Source organism: Staurois parvus, unplaced genomic scaffold (assembly GCF_062004578.1).
Source record: "Staurois parvus isolate SC_StPar_1 unplaced genomic scaffold, SC_StPar_1.0 ptg000299l, whole genome shotgun sequence".
In the NCBI taxonomy this organism is placed as follows: domain Eukaryota; kingdom Metazoa; phylum Chordata; class Amphibia; order Anura; family Ranidae; genus Staurois; species Staurois parvus.
In genome coordinates, this window is record NW_028318095.1 from 14,446,667 (window position 1) to 14,466,908 (window position 20,242).

At 40.0% G+C, this 20,242-nt stretch overlaps 1 protein-coding gene across 1 annotated transcript in view; it reads right to left on the bottom strand.

The window, feature by feature from the left end:
- Positions 1–20,242, bottom strand: part of GABRR3 (gamma-aminobutyric acid type A receptor subunit rho3) — a 103,746-nt gene that overhangs the window by 54,798 nt on the left and 28,706 nt on the right. Inside the window, exon 4 of the mRNA XM_089682946.1 lies at positions 16,051–16,274. Within this exon, the coding sequence (XP_089539072.1) occupies positions 16,051–16,274 (224 nt within the window). The remainder of the gene's footprint in view (positions 1–16,050; positions 16,275–20,242) is intronic.

Below are 20,242 nucleotides of genomic sequence, written 5' to 3' on the forward strand. Positions count from 1 at the left end.
CATCCTGTTCCTCCTTGCACAAAGGAGCAGATAACGGTCCTGCTGATGGGTTAAGGACCTTCTAAGGTCATGTCCAGCTCTCTTAGAGTAACTAATAGAAAGTGATACTAAACGAGCACTGGATAGAATAAAATGTGTATAAAGCTGCTGGCATGAAAGGTAAAAACCTCTAAAAACCTTCTATAAAACCATGAAATATATAAACATGCAGCGCTGATAATAAAGGATAATAAAACCACATATAAAATAAGGTATAGGTAATGAGCCCTATAAAATACGCTCTGTGGCGCTAAACTGGATAATGGTAAAATTATAATCCAAGCAGCATCAGTAACCATACATATAAATAAGCGCTCAATAGTGTTGTAAATAATGACACGTGAAAACATCCAAACTCGACATCATAAGGTGCATATAGTGATAAGAACAGGATATAAAGAAATGTTCAATAGTAGTACAATGGTGACAATCCGTGACCGTGGTGTTTAGAAGGATGAGTGTAGATTACACTAACCAGAAAGCGCAAATTAATGCGTATTTGAGTAAATTAAGACCAACTCCTGGTCATCAGCATCTGGAAACTGGAAATAGTAGGGGGTCATCTGGCAAGCGTCAGCTAGGCAGGTAGCACACCATCAGGGTCTCCAGGCACCAGGAATACACTCTCTCACCAACAGGGGGAACCAGACATGCAGGTAATGCAGAGGTCACCTGGGTTTGCCTTGGGGGGGGGGCTCGTAATGAACAAGCCAAACAGAAAAAATTCCAATAGTGTAGTAGTTTATTAGAAAGTAGGGGTGATGACAAGGTAAAATGCACACTCACATGTTGGTGAATGACAGTATCAAGAAAACCAAAATGGCCACCGGCCGTCCATGTGGGCCATGCGGAGTGATGTCACAGGGTCGGGCACCCACTTACGCGTTTCGTGCCCGTGCATGTTATCAAAGGGCATGAATTACATAGCATTTTTGGTTTGTGGTGCTCACATGCAGTGCAGTTCGGCATTAAGTACAAGTCAGATGTAAGTCGGATGTTTGTAACTTAGGGACTGTCTGTATTACATTCTTAGTTTTGGGTTTAATACTGTTTTAAGATGTCCTTTAAACAGTCAATGCTAATGGGTGACCCAGGGAACCTGAGTGTGGAAATTCTTCTGGCAATGCAGTCTTTCCAATTTAGTAGAGAAAGGAAGGAATATAGGTGTGACCTGAGTCTTAAGCACCTTTATAGATGAATATTTTTTTTCATTCAACCAATGGGTTAAACAAAAGAAAATTGTTTTCTCCCATCCACACATTCAAGGTGGATGGGGGAATCCCTCCAGTAGAGCTATTGTATTCTGACAGCAGAGAGAGTTCCCTGTTGCCAGAATACACTTATCATCACCGCCAGCTATAGCCAGCGACACTGATCATGATAACATTTTCAAACAATTTGGTTGTGAAGAAACTGATAAAGAGATCGACCTCTGTACAACCAGCCTGGCCATAGATGGATCAAAATTTAGCTGGTCCCTGCTGGTCCTTATTCATGTAGTCTGTAATACTGAATATTGCTGTACTTATTTCCCTGGCTTGCTGCCTTCTTTCTTGATGTGAATTTTTTTTGACCTTCTGTTTCAGCTGTGCTTGAATGCAATTTTCCCTAGCCCTCTGCTGATGTCTTTGCTTGAGTCTACTCTGGCAGGTGGATTCCTACTAGAGATGAGCGAATTATTCAAAAATTCGATTTGGCTGATTCGCCGAATTTGCGGGAGAAATTCGATTCGATGCAAATTTATTCGCTGCAAATTTAACTTATTAAAAGGGTTTCTAGGCTTCAGAGAGCCTTTATATTAGTGCAGAACACTGTACCTTTAATTTAAATGCCCTTGGAGTCTGCTGGGGAAGAGAAATAATACTGTCAGTCAGTATGACATGCAGATGAGTGCCGTCGATCTTAGAATCACCGCACACTTCACTCATTTGGGCAGTCACGGGGCACGACGAAGAAGATGAAGAAAAAGATGAAGAAGAAGAAGAATGAAAAGAAGAAGAAGAATGAAAAGAAGAATGAAAAGAAGAAGAAGAAGAAGAATGAAAAGAAGAAGAAGAATGAAAAGAAGAATGAAAAGAAGAATGAAAAGAAGAAGAAGAAGAAGAATGAAAAGAAGAAGAATGAAAAGAAGAAGAAGAATGAAAAGAAGAAGAAGAATGAAAATAAGAAGAAGAAGAATGAAAATAAGAAGAAGAAGAAGAATGAAAAGAAGAATGAAAAGAAGAAGAAGAAGAATGAAAAGAAGAAGAAGAAGAATGAAAAGAAGAAGAAGAAGAAGAATGAAAAGAAAAATGAAAAGAAGAAGAAGAAGAATGAAAAGAAGAAGAATGAAAAGAAGAAGAAGAAGAATGAAAAGAAGAATGAAAAGAAGAAGAAGAAGAATGAAAAGAAGAAGAAGAAGAAGAATGAAAAGAAGAAGAAGAAGAATGAAAAGAAGAATGAAAAGAAGAAGAAGAAGAATGAAAAGAAGAAGAAGAAGAATGAAAAGAAGAAGAAGAAGAATGAAAAGAAGAAGAAGAAGAAGAAGAATGAAAAGAAGAAGAAGAAGAATGAAAAGAAGAATGAAAAGAAGAATGAAAAGAAGAAGAAGAATGAAAAGAAGAAGAAGAAGAATGAAAAGAAGAAGAAGAAGAATGAAAAGAAGAATGAAAAGAAGAAGAAGAAGAATGAAAAGAAGAAGAAGAAGAAGAATGAAAAGAAGAAGAAGAAGAATGAAAAGAAGAAGAAGGAAAATAAGAAGAAGAAGAAGAATGAAAAGAAGAATGAAAAGAAGAAGAAGAAGAATGAAAAGAAGAAGAAGAAGAATGAAAAGAAGAAGAAGAATGAAAAGAAGAATGAAAAGAAGAAGAAGAAGAATGAAAAGAAGAAGAATGAAAAGAAGAAGAAGAAGAATGAAAAGAAGAATGAAAAGAAGAAGAAGAAGAATGAAAAGAAGAAGAAGAAGAATGAAAAGAAGAAGAAGAAGAATGAAAAGAAGAAGAAGAAGAATGAAAAGAAGAATGAAAAGAAGAAGAAGAAGAATGAAAAGAAGAAGAAGAAGAATGAAAAGAAGAAGAAGAATGAGAAGAAGAATGAGAAGAAGAAGAAGAAGTAGGATGAGGATGAAGAAGGAGAAGAAGAAGAAGGATGAGGATGAAGAAGAAGAAGAAGAAGAAGAAGTAGGATGAGGATGAAGAAGAAGAAGAGGAAGAAGAAGAAGAAGAAGTAGGATGAGGATGAAGAAGTATTCCATTCCAGCAAAAAGTGTATCTGCAGAGAGCTCCGCTATTTCTGACAGTTCTCTGACAGTTCCTTCACATTTACAGCGGTTGAAACATTGTATCTATTTGTTTCCGAATAAAAACATCTGTATCCTAAATGGAAACAAATAGATACAATGTTTCAACCGCTGTAAATGTGAAGGAACTGTCAGAGAACTGTCAGAAATAGCGGAGCTCTCTGCAGGGACACTTTTTGCCGGCTGTAGAAGGGATGAAAATCGGCAGATCGGGAAAAATTTGATTCGCGCATCCGAAGTTTGCTAATATTCGGATTCGATGCGAATCGAATTTTTCCTAAAATTCGAAACGAATTCCACTTCGCCAGGTTCGATTCGCTCATCTCTAATTCCTACCATTATGTGTAAGTATTCAAAGCAGTATTACTAGTTATAGTTATCTTACTTACAGTGGGGATCGAAAGTTCGGGCACCCCAGCTAAAAATTTGTATTAATGTGCATAAAGAAGCCAAGGAAAGATGGAAAAATCTCCAAAAGGCATCAAATTACAGATTAGACATTCTTATAATATGTCAACAAAAGTTAGATTTTATTTCCATCATTTACACTTTCAAAATAACAGAAAACAAAAAAATGGCGTCTGCAAAAGTTTGGGCACCCTGCAGAATTTATAGCATGCACTGCCCCCTTTGCAAAGCTGAGACCTGCCAGTGTAATGGATTGTTCTCATTCATCGTCTGGGAAGACCAGGTGATGTCAGTCTCAAAGGTTTTAAATGCCCAGATTCATCTGACCTTGCCCCAACAATCAGCACCATGGGTTCTTCTAAGCAGTTGTCTAGAAAACTGAAACTGAAAATAGTTGACGCTCACAAAGCTGGAGAAGGCTATAAGAAGATAGCAAAGCGTTTTCAGATGTCAATATCCTCTGTTCAGAATGTAATTAAGAAATGGCAGTCATCGGGAACAGTGGAAGTTAAAGCAAGATCTGGAAGACCAAGAAAATATCAGACAGAACAGCTCGCAGGATTGTGAGAAAAACAATTCAAAACCCACATTTGACTGCACGATCCCTCCAGAAAGATCTGGCAGACACTGGAGTTGTGGTACACTATTCCACTATAAAGAGATACTTGTACAAATATGGTCTTCATGGAAGAGTCATCAGAAGAAAACCTCTTCTACATCCTCACCACAAAAATCATCGTTTGAACTTTGCAAATGAACATATAGACAAGCCTGATGCATTTTGGAAACAAGTTCTGTCGACCGATGAGGTTAAAATTGAACTTTTTGGCCGGAATGAGCAAAGGTACGTTTGGAGAAGAAGGGGCACAGCATTTAATGAAAAAAACCTCTGTCCAACTGTTAAGCATGGGGTTGGATCAATCATGCTTTGAGGTTGTGTTGCAGCCAGTGGCACAGGGAACATCTCATGAGTAGAAGGAAAAATGGATTCAATAAAATTTCAGCAAATTTTGGATGGTAACTTGATGCCATCTGTGAAAAAGCTGAAGTTAAAGAGAGGATGGCTTCTACAAATGGATAATGATCCTAAACACACCTCGAAATCCACGGGGGATTACATCAAGATGCGTAAACTGAAGGTTTTGCCATGGCCTTTACAATCTCTTGACCTCAACATAATTGAAAATCTATGGATAGACCTTAAAAGAGCAGTGCGTGACAGACAGCCCAGAAATCTCTAAGAACTGGAAGACTTTTGTAAGGAAGAATGGGCAAAGATACCTCAAACAAGAATTGAAAGACTCTTGGCTGGCTACAAAAAGCGTTTACAAGCTGTGATACTTGCCAAAGGGGGCAGTACAAGATATTAACTCTGCAGGGTGCCCAAACTTTTGCAGACACCATTTTTTTGTTTTCTGTTATTTTGAAAGTGTAAATGATGGAAATAAAATCTAACTTTTGTTGACATATTATAAGAATGTCTAATCTGTAATTGTCAGGGCAGGAGCTGAGGAACGGACAGGCAGGCCTAACAATGTAACGCACTGGCTGACGACAACCACCACCCACAGACCGAAGTCCCTCAGGGTGCGGAGTCTAAGTCCCAGGCTGCCCTTCACCAGGGCCCCTGATGGTGGGGATGGACTTGATGCAGCCAGGAACCAGGTTGTGGCCCCCGAGACACCTCAGCTGCGGTAATGGCCGCCGCCAATGGCGTGTAGCTGGTGGAAGAGACAAAAGAGTAGTCAGACAAGCCGGGGTCAACAACAACAGGACAAAACAGTACAGGACAGCAGACGAGAATCACAGGTCACGAGCCGGGTTCAGCAACAGAGGGTCAGATCAAAGAATAATACAAAGAATAGTCAAGTCACAAGCCGAATCAGATACCAGGAGAGTCACGAGAGTCAGAACAGAGTAATAGCGACACAAGACACAAGTGCAAAGAGCATGTGCGGGCCACAGGCTTATATGTCATCAGCCACACCCCTCTGGGGGATGGACCACAGAAACCTGAAGGCATAAAAGGATTCCCATCATGCACAGCAGAATCCAAGATGGACGCCAGCACATGGAGTAACATAACCTCAGGGAAAAGGTAGGACCTTGACAGTAATTTGATGCCTTTTGGAGATTTTTCCATCTTTCCTTGGCTTCTTTATGCACATTAATACAAATTTTTAGCTGGGGTGCCCAAACTTTCGATCCCCACTGTATTAGTTCCATTCTGCAGTACTGACAGATCCAGGCTTTCAGCTGCTCTGTTCCCCGCCATCACAATTTCCTCTTCCACCACTACTTTCCAGTTCCCCTCAATCTCCTTCAGCTACTGGACAGCCTTCAATGTAATGTTATCAGAATAGTACAGTGGCTTCATGGGTAGCACTTCTGCCTGGCAGAGGTGGGGTCCCTGGTTCAAATCCTGACCAGGATACCATCTGCATGCAGTTTCTAATGTTTGCATGTGTTTCCTCCCACACTCCATATACATGTTGGTAGGTAAATTGGCCTGAGTATGTATGCATGTGAGATAGGGACTATAGGTCCTTAAAGTATTAGGAATCAAAGCAGTTCTCTATATCTACCCTACTTAATACATTGCTTATGCCTGATAAACTCCTAAAACAGTTATATTTCTTAAATGGAAAATTTACCCATAACAAATCTATCACAAATAATGTTCTTTAGCAAGGACCACACACATTCACTGACCACTTTATTAGGTACACCCGTTCAATTCTTGGTAACACAAATTTCTAATCAGCCAATCACATGGCAGCAACTCAATGCATTTAGGCATCTAGACATGGTGAAGATGACTTGCTGAAGTTCAAAACAAGCATCAGAATGGGGAAGAAAGGGGATTTAATTGGTTTTGAACGTGGCGTGGTTGTTGGTGCCAGATGGGCTGGTCTGAGTATTTCAGAAAGTACTGATCTACTGGGATTTTCACGCACAACCATCTCTAGGGTTTACAGAGAATGGTCTGAAAAAGAGAAAATATCCAGTGAACAACAGCTGTGTGAACGAAAATACTTTGTTGATGTCAGAGGAGAATGGCCATCCCTTTATGACTACAGTGTACCCATCATCTGATGGCTACTTCCGACAGGGTAATGCTTATAATAACACCTTGTTGAATCTATGCCACAAAGAATTAAGGCAGTTCTGAACGCAATAGGGGGTCAAATCCGTTATTAGGTACTGTAAGTGAACCTAATAAAGTGGCCGTCGAGTGTCTATTCCACATAATAATTATGCTACCAAAATGAGTGTGTGCTGTAAATTGCCTCCAGCATTTCTCCTGTTTCTTCTTGCTTTAGGTTGTCATTTTGCTGAAGTCCTTGCGCAGCAGTAAATCTTAGAGCTGTCAGCAGATTGGCCTCTACAAATTCGGCACAGTGCCAAAAAATAGAGAGCAACTGAGCATGTGTAGAGCAGGGTGAGACAGTGCATTCCTGGATTTTAACCATTTCCATACCGGGCACTTTTACCCCCTTCCTTCCCAGGCCATTTTTCAGGTTTCAGCGCTCTCACACTTTGAATGACAATTGCGCGGTCATACATCATTGTACCCAAACTAAAATGTTATCATTTTCTTCACACAACTAGAGCTTTCTTTTGGTGGTATTTAATCACTGCTGGGGTTTTTATTTTTGCTAAATTAACAAAAAAAGACTGAATTTGTTTTAAAAAACCACGTTTTTCTTTGTTTCTGTTATAAAAGTTTGCAAATAAATAATTGTTCTTCATAAATTTAGTCCGAGATGTATTCTGCTACATGTCGTTGGTGAAAATAACCCAAATTAGGATGTATTTTTTAGTTTGTAGGAAAGTTATAGAGTTCACAAACTATGGTGTATATCTGAATATTGATCAATCCTGAAGTACTGATAGCCAATCTAATTTCTTGAGGTCCAAGAATGTCAGAACAGTACAGATATCCCCCAAATGACCCCTTTTTGTAAAGTAGACAGTCCGACGTACTTCATAAGAGGCATGGAGGGTTTTTTAAAGTTGTATTTTTTTGTCATAATTTTTTGGAAAATTAAAAAATTAAAAAAATTATTTTCACAATTTTTTTCTTTTACATACTGTCACCAGTGCAGTATAGCGTCATCATATAACTGGCATGGCGGTGATCAGGGACACTGACTGGTGACAGTATGAAAAAAATATATATATAATTTTTTTTTTTAATTATTTGTTAATTTCTTATTTAATTTTTTTTTAAAGATTTTTTTTTTCATATTTCACTATGACCAAAGTAGTATAATGTTACCATAGTAACATTGTACTACTTTGGGGAAGTGATCAGTTTTGTTTTGTTTTTTTTTACACAATTTGCTTATAGCAAAGAATTACTTTCTTATAAGCAAGCATTTACCTGAATGACATTGATTCATTCAGGGTTTTTTTTTTTTTCTTTTTTTTGTGCTTAGCTGTGATTTGGCCATGGCTAATCACATGACATGTGCATGTGATCGCTGTGACCATTCACAGCTAGACACTAGTATACAATGGACGGCATGAATGAAGCCATCCATTGCATACAACTGTCATGTGACTTGCTGTGATTGGTCACAGCAGGTCATATAGTACTGGCAACGGGACCGGTACTCAGATCTGTCATCGGCCGGTGACAGATCGCTCCGCTGCATGGCTTTGCAGGCGCGCAAACTGCGGATTTTGCCGGCCGCCAAACGGCCATTGGCCGGGCGGATAATGGTTAAACAGTAAATGCACTTAATTTTAATGCTTTACTTAGCTATACCTCCAAAAGGGGCCGCTGTGAAGTCATCTAGCAGAACTTAATTTTCTGACTAAAGTTCCACTTTAATCCATTTACTAATAGTCAAAATATTCCCAAAATTACACATCTTTGTTCACTGATAATAACAACTATTAATTTATATACAAAAAACAAATTCCTCATGAGTTTTGTAGCCCTGATACTGCAAAAAGGTTAAATCATAGTATGGCATTTATCATCTGGGTGGGTGTCTGTTTCTAGAGTACCACAGTATTCAGACTCATGGTAGATATAGCTAGTTGATATTGAAGGTGGCTGGAGGTGTGAGTTATGTATTTAGAGATTTAGCATAGCTACATATTTTTTTTCTACAGTGAAAGCTTCAATACATCTACAATTTCCCCTCAAGGCATTATGCCTGTCTAGCAGAGATGGTTTGAGAGCTTGTCATGAGTCGTACAATAAATTGTACACTTATCTGCTTTCATCAATGAATACGTACAGTATTACTACTGATGGGGAAGAAAAAAACATCTGGCCCCTCTTTCAGATCTGGTCCGTGGACTACTAATCCTTGTATAATCTACCGCTTATTGCATCCTGACTGACCATCACACCAACAATGCATTTAAACCAATCATGCCTCTATTTTCTGTATTCAGACAGTACAATATTTGCCAACATTCAAGAATTTAAACTGGATACCCAAAATATATTCACATCACCAATCCAACCAATCTTTAACAGGACCAGTTATATAGATGTCTCATTAATACAGTGCATAGCTCAGAGCTGAAACCACTAAATACCATGTAAAGAAAAAAAAATCTGCAATAAGTCATGCTCAGAGAATATCTTAAAGTGGACATAAAGGCAAAAATGCATTCTCTGCACTGACTTAAAAAAAATCTTCATGTGTCCGCGCCACCCACGCACCCACCTGTAAACACTTACCTGAGCACAATGTTGATCCAGCGCTGTGTCCATCTGCAGCAGCTCTTCTCTTCTCTCTCTCTCTCTTCTCAGAGGAGACTTGGAAGCAGCTTCTGTCAGTCAAAGCCTGTGAGGAGGGAGCAGGAGGCAGGGCTGAGCCATGTTGTGTGTGTGTCTATAGATGCACACAGCCCAGCTCAGGATCGAGCTCACGGATCTGCCCACAAGCAAGCAGCTTGCTATAGGTCCAGACATAGAAGAGGAGGAGCCAAGATCACCGGCAGGGGAACCCACAAGAGGAGATTTGGGGCCTTTCTGTATTTAAGTAAATTATGTTTGTTATTTTATTTAAAGGATAAGTTCACCTTTGGGACATGTTACGTGTTCCACTCGTTTTTAGGGTGGAACATGTAACATGTTCACAATGCTGCAATCACCACCCGATCCCCCCATGTGACAGCAGTACAAGAAGACGTTCCCTTTTTTAGCTGTCACTTTTTGAATAGAGCTCGACCAAGTGGGGCTCCACCCACAGGGCTGCATTATTTATTCACAGAGTTCTGTGAATGAATGAACTACAAGTCCCTACAGCCTTAACAGCTGTCGGCTTGTAGTTCTCAATTCTTCCTGTCAGTATATCTGCTCGCTCATACATACCGTATGGGCAAGCAGATATAATGATAGATCTGCAGGAGACCTGCATCGCACCTGCGATCTGCTGATGATGCAATGCTTTACAGGCTCCTGCGACCAAAAATAATAAATGCACATTTTTTTACCTGCAAAAATAAATATGTATAAATAAATGTGCATTTATTATTTTTGCTCAAAAGGTGAACCTATTCTTTAAAACAGAAAACAAGCTTTACAGTCACTTTAAATCTAAAACATACAAATAAGCCAAATAACTAATCAAGAAATAATACTGTATATTCAAAAATCTCAATGTAAATCAAAAGGTCATATGCAAAACCCGTATCCATAAAAACATTTAAAATAAGTCCAATCAAAATTCTTTATTCGCCTTCAACTGGTAAGACAAAAAGAATTGATAGTTCTTCATTAAAAAATATAAAACCAGGACTGTTCTTATATTTTTATTGAACTCATCTTCAAATGTAATAATCAATATGCCTATGTTTAACTCCAAATTAAAAAAATATGGCTACTGTTTTAGCTGTTGCTGGTCAGGGGTCTTTTGACCCTTGACCAGGGGCAGACTGACCATTTGGGAACTCGGGCGTTGCCCGAGGGACTGGGGTCAGTAGGGGGCCCCATGAGATGCCCCTGGTACCTTTCATAGGCTTTTTTGGGTGTGGTTTGAGTGTGGCCGAGGACACAGGGGGCCCATGATCCCCTATTGCCCGGGGGCCCCATGAGTTATCAGTCCGCCCCTGCCCTTGACTATTCAAAATGTTATATAATAGTCCCAGCATGGCACAAGGTGCACCAAATATTTAGCAACAGACCTGAAGCAGTATCATCTAAGCACTCCTTTGCATCAACCCACAAATTTGATTCCATATTGCAAAGCTTGGCATCATTATCATTCCATCGAGATCCCAGGGTAATATTGATTAACCCGAACCTCTAGAGAAGACATTCCAGCATAGCAGAAGCATATTCTTGCAAGATTTAGAGTACTCAGTGTTATCCTGGGATCTAGCTGGAAGGATCATGATGTCAACCTTGCCAAGCCACCTAGGAGGAAGTATATTTAATAACTTTTTCTTTGCAATTTTTTTTTTACTTTAATGCAGCTATTATATGGGGACATGTTTATACTGCCAGGTATCCTTTAAAGAAGAACTCCATCCCTCCTGTACACATTACCCCCTCCCTGTGTATATTACTCCCCTCCCTGTACACATTACCCCCTCCCTGTGTATATTACTCCCCTCCCTGTACACATTACCCCCTCCCTGTGTATATTACTCCCCTCCCTGTACACATTACCCCCTCCCTGTACACATTACCCCCTCCCTGTATATATTACTCCCCTCCCTTTACCCAATGCCCCTCCTGTACATATTACCCCCTCCCAGTGCACAGTGTCCCCTCCTGTACATATTACCCCCCTCCCTGTATACAATGCCCCCTCCTATACATATTGATCCCCTCCCTGTACACAATGCCCCCTCCTGGACATATTACCCCCCTCCCTGTACACAATGCCTTCTCCTGTACATATTACCCCCCTCCCTGTACACAATGCCTTCTCCTGTACATATTACCCCCCTCCCTGTACACAATGCCTTCTCCTGTACATATTACCCCCTCCCTGTACACAATGCCTTCTCATGTACATATTACCCCCCTACCTGTACACAATGCCCCCTCCTGTACATATTATCCCATTTCCTGTACACAATGCCTTCTCCTGTACATATTACCCCCCTCCCTGTACACAATGCCCCCTCCTGTACATATTACCCCCCTCCCTGTACACAATGCCTTCTCCTGTACATATTACCCCCATCCCTGCACACAATGCCTTCTCCTGTACATATTACCCCCCTACCTGTACACAATGCCCCCTCCTGTACATATTATTCAATTTCCTGTACATATTATCCCCCTCCCTGTACACAAAGCTTTCTCCTGTACATATTACCCCCCACCTGTACACAATGCCACCTCCTGTACATATTACCTTCTCCCTGTACACAATTGCCCCCTCTTGTTCAAATTTACCCCTCTCCCTGTACACAGTGCCCCCTCTTGCCCACATTTACCCCCCTTCCTGTACACATTACCCCCCCCCCCCACACACACACAAATACACACACATTGCTCACTCCATATATACACTGGCCCCCATCCCCCTACAAATTGCCTTCTTGTACTTGCACACTGTCCTGAAAATATGAAAGGTGAGTTGCTAAGAAATTGCACTGATTACTCCTCAGGCTGGCAAAAGTTAAAGCTGATCCTGTCTTGCTCGGTTGCACAACAGAGATCTTTGCATTCTGAAAGGAAAGGAATGCTGATTAAACTACAACAGAGAAATGGCGAACAAGGAAGATGCTGGGAAAGCCATTTTCCTCCAGAGACAGATTGCTGGCCTACTGCTGTGGGACTTTGCAAATCAGTTCAGCACAGCACCACACCAGGATCGCACCAGCGTCTCTGCATCGGCACTGTCATTGTCGAATCTTCACAAAGACATCTCTGCTTGCAAAGCCAACAGGTCATCAGGCAGTAATTTGGCACACTGAAATGCCAGTATTCACTAATGTTTATGAGCCCCACCATTGCTAGCAGAAGACAACAGATACTACCATATCAGGAACTTTAAACATCACAGGTAGCAAGTTGCAATTTCTAGTTAAAGTGACCTCTTCCCTTTTATGGCCATTGCTATTCAAATTGGGGTACTTATATCTATTCATAGCTCAGTACACATTTACATAATGTACATAATTCTGCATTCCCCATTGCAGCTCTGGTGGCCTATAGGTAGCTGATAAGTTAACAAGCCTTTTCTTTCCCCTCTCACTGCTGGTGTTGCAGTTTAATAGTTGAAGCTTGCTACTCAAGACTGTATCATTTGTAAAATGTTGCTAACTGATTACTTCTAGTTTAGCAGTGTTCTATTTTTGTATGCATTAACTGGAGATCCTAAACCCATTATTTTTGTGGTCTACTGTTTTGAACAAGATTAATATAGCGATATTACTAAAGAATTGTGTTTCTTGCATTAATATCCTTAACTGTTGAAATATATCTAACCGCGGAATGTCAGAGGTATCGGGAGACTTGCAAGGTCACGGCAACCACTGGGGACAAGCATTATCAAGTGTCCCCTGCGGGGGTAGAGCTGCACTTATACCATCCAATTTCACACGTGCAACTAGTTACAGAACTCCACCTGGGATCCACCCAGATGCCTTATTGATAGCTGGCTTTGCCTCTCAGCACATGGCTGAGAGCCAGAGCCAGCTGCACCAGACCCCTCTCAGTGGTGACTGACAGTCACTGCTGCAGCATAGAGGTGAGTATATACAGTATGCTTTTTTTGCAACCTAAAACTTCTTCATTTAAAAAAATATCCTTATGAACAGCTATATGCTACAATCCACAATATAATATTCAGAAACAACCCCATCATGACATACAATAAAACATTTTAGTGATTTTAACTGCTAATATTAACAGCAGCACTGCTCCATTAACCCCTTGACGCCGACGGCACACAAATATGCAGCCTCACGGAACTGGGCTTTTTTTCGTGGGGCCGCATATTTGCGTACCTGTCCTTGTGCTGGGAGCGCGCTGCTTGGCGTGAGACTTTGAGACTGTGGTGTCACTGAGAGCCCCGGGTACCGTTCTAACGATCGGGACTCCCGATTCCGGGTCACGTGATCACTGTGATAGCCTCTGATTGGCTATCACAGTGATCAGTCATTGTGCAGCCCGGTCCCCTTGTTTTTTCTGTCTCTGTGAATGGAGAGGAGAGATACATTGTATCTCTCTAACTCCTGACAGAGATAACAAAAATGTTTGTAAAAAAAAAAAAGATGATAAATAAATAAATATTAAAAAAGAAAAGAAAAAAGAAAGAAAAATACCTAGATCAAGGTTTGATCTAGTTCAGTACCAGGGTTAGTGTTTGGGTCAAGGTCAGGGTCAAAGGTCAGGATTTAAAAAAAATTGATATCAGTGTCAGTGTGTTTTAGGTAAAAAAGAAAAGACAAAAACAAAATGCGCACTATTGTTTCTGGGCTGTACTACGGGTACAAACAACAAATAACATACACAAATATGGTATCGCTGCGATTGTCAGGAGCTGGAGAATTTATTTTAGGTTGTTCTATGGAGGTAGGTTATGGTCGTAACAAGAAACACACAGCTAAATTAAAAAAAAACTATTTTTTTTTACTATTTTGGGCCAGTTTTCCTTTGATAATAAAAATAAATTAGGAGCTATCCATTACCATTTACCACCAAATGAAAGCCCAATTTGTCCTGAAAAAAACACGGTATAATTCACCTGGATGTACAAAGTAGTTGTGATGATATGTATGGTTTTAATAACACATGTCAACGTTGCAAAATTGTGCTTAGGCATTTAGATTTGTTTTACCCTTAGGCGTGAAGGGGTTAATGCTCAATAATATTTTACTTCAGAACAACCTAAAAGTAGGAAGTTGGGCACAGAAGATAGTTGTTTCTGGTATAAGGTTACAAGAAAGAAAACCCTGCAATAGCGTATGCAACAACCACTCAATTGGTCAGAAATAACATCACCCTATTACTCTACATTTCTTCAACTTGCACAAAAAAAATTAAAACATACTAATGTGTTATCAGAAACTGCTTAATTGTGCCCAACCATGTTAAAAAAATACCAAAGATTTTAAAAACCTCCATTTAAGAGAATAAATATGGAGTGTCAAATAAACTATAAACATCTGAATGTACTGTAATAATAGTTATAGTATATACGTCTACTAAAAAAGGGGCATAGTAACGATTAAATAAGGAAAGCAACATAACAGGGTGCAAATAAGTAGGGCAAGGAAGGGTGCACAAAAAGGGAAATGAAAATACTCATTCATTCAGACAATGAAGGAAGAGAGGGCTGCACTGGCTCTACAGGTTATTCCCCCTTGGACAGCCTTTCCAGGAACCTTGAAAGAGCATTGTATAGCTACATGCTCCCCCTTTAATTCTGAAATCACAGCATCTGACACAGGGGAGTCTTCCAGCATCAACTTCCTTTGTGGATATGGGATTCCATGTGATTCTATGCCAAGAGTCACAAAGGAAACTGATTCTGAAAGATGTGAAAATGTGTGTCACAATAATCCTGGACATTTAACACACATAAATCTGTCCCTACTATGAAAAGGACACTTGTTGTATTGGCTCCCCAAGCAAAAGGTTCAAAGTTCACATTTGGTCGTGTACACATTTGGTTAATTAAGAGACTTTGCACACCTGCCTCACAACTGTTAGCTGTTTTTGGGGAGCTCCAGAAAACATTGACCAACACGTCCTCTGGGATCTTCTCAAAACTGCACTTCCCAAGAACCTTTGGAAAAGATTTTCACACCATTTTAGCTGGCTCCTCTCAATTTAAGGCAGCAACAACTGCATTCTATGTCCTTCCTTATTCACCAAATTTCTTGCCCTGTCATGGAAACAAAGCCCATCAACCTGTAATAAAACCTTATTTCCTCATTTTGTTCTACATTGTTCCTTTGATATCTATTTGTGGCTCTTGACTGGTTTGGCCACATCTAAAAATTCAACTCACTTTTCATCGCTACAGGCTAGTGTAATGTTTAAACATTTTCAGCTTCCGCCCCCATCTGTTTATGGCTCTATATATTCCAAATTTATGTGATTAGATTCCAAATGTTACCATAGCACTTTGTAATAATTTCAGCCATTTCTCTTTCTAAAGGAGAAGAACAGCTGTTTGTTATTTTTATGGTATCCAAGCTTCCATGGAGAACATTTTATTTGCATGTATGTGTTCAGAACATATGGATAGAAAAGTTGGCCACACAGCCTGACTCTTACAGAGTTATCCGGTCTATAAATTGGAAAAAACATACATGCACTCATTTCCATAATGAAAAATGTTAATCAGTCACACAGCGTGAAGTAAGACAATCTGCAGTCCTCTTACCTTAGGCTGAATAGCACATTCCCATCTGGATATACACGCAGCATAATGTTTTCCATCGTGGTATCATGTATAAATGATCGTTTGGAATGGACAAAAAACACATCTGGCACCCAAATCTTTTTGATTAGTCTTCCATCAAATGTCATGCTTCTGTTGTTGGTACTCTGGAAAGATAACCTTTCATCTTTCCAGTAATGTCTGAGGTATAAGGTCATTGTAAAATCCTTCAGAGACCAGCAGAAAAAGAAGGAAATATGATTACTTTACATAAATGACAGCTGCATAAATATCGATATAACAATACTGTTAGTAAGAATGAAAGAACTCTGGTTGGCTCAACCACCATAACCCAGTCACTGTACACTGTCATACTCATGAGGCAGGTGTTCATTGAAACACATCACTTAAAATGTGATTGCTGCTACATATACCCCTTAATGAAGCAAGTGTCAACTTAAAAGACATAACTGGAGGTGTGAAAGTGCCATAGTAGCCATAGATGTTTGTAAGTAATTGATAGGTGGTGTGACATGCAACCATATTTTAAAGGATGGTTGCACTGATCTGACATAGGTTGCCTCATTTACAACTCTTTTAAGCTGTAGAAAATGTATACATTGCTGTTCTTAAGAACCATCCCTCACGGTTAGGTGTAGATTGCGGAGACTTGGAATAAAGACCCCCTCACCCTACGCTGATTCATGCATTTGCCCATCATATTCGGCTACTCTTTCATTAGAGACACTTGGTAAGATCGGTCCATTGGAACCAAGACAATTTGTGCCATATGCTACTGTTTTTCTATAAAAAAAATCTTTGATACATGCAGATATATATCCCAATATATTTGAATGGAAGTTTATGTTAGCCCAGCAACAACCTATCAAAATAAATTAGAACTGTATTGCAGCTATGAAAAAATGCTTTCCCTACGAGATGCTTCAGATGAATTTCAGGATTACAACTTCCTTTAAGATTGGTGCTACAAGCATTTCTCTATATAGCAGTTATTACACAGGAGTAAGTGTGTCAGTAATAACCTATGACGTGTCCATCACTGGATTACACAGATTATAACTACCTGTGATACATATACTTTTATTTTGGCCAGCTACAGCCTACATACATTTGATCAATTTGTCTTGGTTCTGCAGTGGTTCCATTTTGACTCTCCTGCACAAGGATGACATCTGGATTATTGTTTTGCAGCTTAAAATTTCCTTAAAAGATATAGTGATTTGTCTGTATATATATATATATATATATATATATATATATATATATATATATATAGACTGTGTCCTTCATTCACAGAGTTCTGTGAATGAATAGACTACAAGTACCAACAGTCTTTGCAGCTGATGATATGAACAGTGGATATAAAAAGTCTACACACTCCTGTTAAAATGTCAGGCTTCTGTGATGTAAAAGAACGAGACAAAGATAAACAATTTCAGAACTTTTTCCACCTTTAATGTGACCTATAAACTGTACAACTCAGTTGAACAACAAACTGAAATCTTTTAGGTGATGGGAAAGAAAACTAAACAACTAACATAACATGGTTGCATAAGTGTGCACACCCTTAAACTAATACTTTATTGAAGCACCTTTTGATTTTATTCCAGCACTCAGTCTTTTTGGATATGAGTCTATCAGCATGGCACAGCTTGACTTGGCAATATTTGACCACTCTTCCTTGCAAAAGACTCCAAATCTGTCAGATTGCGAGGGCATCTCCTGTGCACAGCCCTCTTCAGATCACCCCATAGATTTCCAATCAGATTCAGGTATGGGCTCTGGCTGGGCCATTCCAAAACTTTAATCTCCTTCTGGTGAAGCCATTCCATTGTTGATTTGGATGTATACTTTGGGTCGTTGGCATGCTGAAAGATGAAGCTCTTCTTCATGTTCAGCTTTCTAGCAGAAGCCTGAAGGTTTTGTGTCACTATTGACTGGTATTTGGAACTGTTCATAATTCCCTTTACCTTGACTAAGGACCCAGCTCCAGCTGAAGAAAAATAGCCCCAAAGCATGATGCTGCCACCACCATGCTTCACTGTGGGAATGGTTTTCTTTTGGTGATGTGCAGTGTTGTTTTTGTGCCAAACATATCTTTTGGAATTATGGCCAAACAGTTCAACATTGGTTTCATCAGACCATAACACATTTTCCCACATGCTTTTGGGCTTGGATGTTTTTCTTTGTAAGAAAAGGCTTCAGTCTTACCACTCTACCCCATAGCCCGGACATATGAAGAATAATGGAGATTTTTGTCACATGTACCACACAGCCAGTACTTGCCAGATATTCTTTCAGCTCCATTAATGTTGCTGTAGGCCTCTTGGCAGCTGCCCAGACCAGTTTTTTTTCTCGTCTTTTGATCAATTTTGGAGGGACGTCCAGTTCTTGGTAATGTCACTGTTGTGCCATATGTTCTCCACTTGATGATGACTGTCTTCACTGTGTTCCATGGTATATCTAATGCCTTGGAAATTATTTTGTACCCTTTTCCTGACTAATAGCTTTTAACGATGAGATCCCTCTGGTGCTTTGGAAGCTCTCTGCGGACCATGGTTTTTGCTGTAGTTTGCGATTAAGAAAATGTCAGGAACGACCTACTGGAACAGCTGAACTTTATTTGGGGTTAATCAGAGGCACTTTAAATGATGGCAGGTGCGCACTGACTCCTATTAACAAGATTTTGAATGTGATTGTTTAATTCTGAACACAGCTACATCCCCAGTTATAAGAAGGTGTGCACACTTAAGCAACCACATTATTTTAGATTTTTATGTTTACTCCCCCCCTAAAAGATTTCAGTTTGTTTTTTTAATTAGGTTGTACAGTTTATAGGTCACATTAAAAGTGGAAAAAGATCTGAAATGATGTATCATTGTCTCATTTTTTTACATCACAGAAACCTGACTTTTTGACAGGGTTGTGTAGACTTTTTATATCCACTGTAGTTCTCAATGACCTGCAAAGGCGCTGGTGAGCATCCTTCATTGATTCCTACTGGACTGAAGTAGATACCTCCTATACAAGTAGACAGATCAGGGATGTTGAATTTGTATTGCCCGACGCCTAGGACATGTCGTTCTGGGTGTTGGTCAGGTAGCTTTTTTCAACCTTTAGCCCTGCTGCGGGAAAGCAGCAGGGCTCACCTGTCAGGTGGAAGCATTTGGGCGGCAGCGCTGCCGCCCGATTGTTTCCACCCAGCCCACGGTGCCAATCTCTGGCCCCCTGTGTGAACCTCCCCCTCCCAAGTGTCCTGGGCTCTGCTTGCCCATCTGCGGGCCTGGGACTGGCTCAGTGTTAGCCAGCATCTGGGGGGGAGGGAGAAGAGCAAACACGTCTGCTCCCCTCCCCTTCTTATCCTGACCCAGACATCAGTTTCAGGTCTCCATTCACAGATTCCCATATACACATGTCACATATCACCGCGCACGCCAGAATGAGAGCAATAATTCTAGAACTGGACCTCCTCCATAAAGCTAAATTGATGACCTATAAGGATCTTTAAATGGGTCGCCTATAAAAAAATATAGGGTACTGAAGTTTGTCACCATTTTGCGAGCGCACGCAAATTTAAGGTTTGACATGTTGTATATCTATTTACTCAGTGGAACCTCATCTTTTATACTTTACCAAAAATAGGGTAATTTATTGCTTTTTTTGTGGCCAAAAATTAATTTGGGGAATTTTTTACTGAAATGTTGCTTTTCCTAGACCTTTGCGGTAATATCATGTGACATAAAAAATTGGATCTACCGCTATTTTATTCTCCAGGTTCTCTGATTTCAGAAAAAATATAATATTTGGGGGTTTTGTGTAATCTTCAGGCCTTACATTATTTTTTAAACGTGTGCAAAAAACGCAAAAACGGCTCTGGCAGCAAAAGGGATAAAGGATAAGCCCGACACTCCCCTTTCCTGACAAGCAGCCAATCAGTGCTCATTACACTGCAAGGTCTCTCCCCTCCCTGCTAGTCCCTGGGTGTGGTGCTAGATACAGGTAGGGAGGGGAGGAGGAGATAAACAGAGCAATGCTAAAAAAAAATAAACACTTAAGTCGCCATAGAGCCCCTTTTGTTTTTAAAAGTCCCAGACATTCCTAACAGCACCTCAGATGTAAATACGGTTTTGGTTAAAATTAATTGGCGATCCCCCTTGGTCTCCCTTGATCTTCT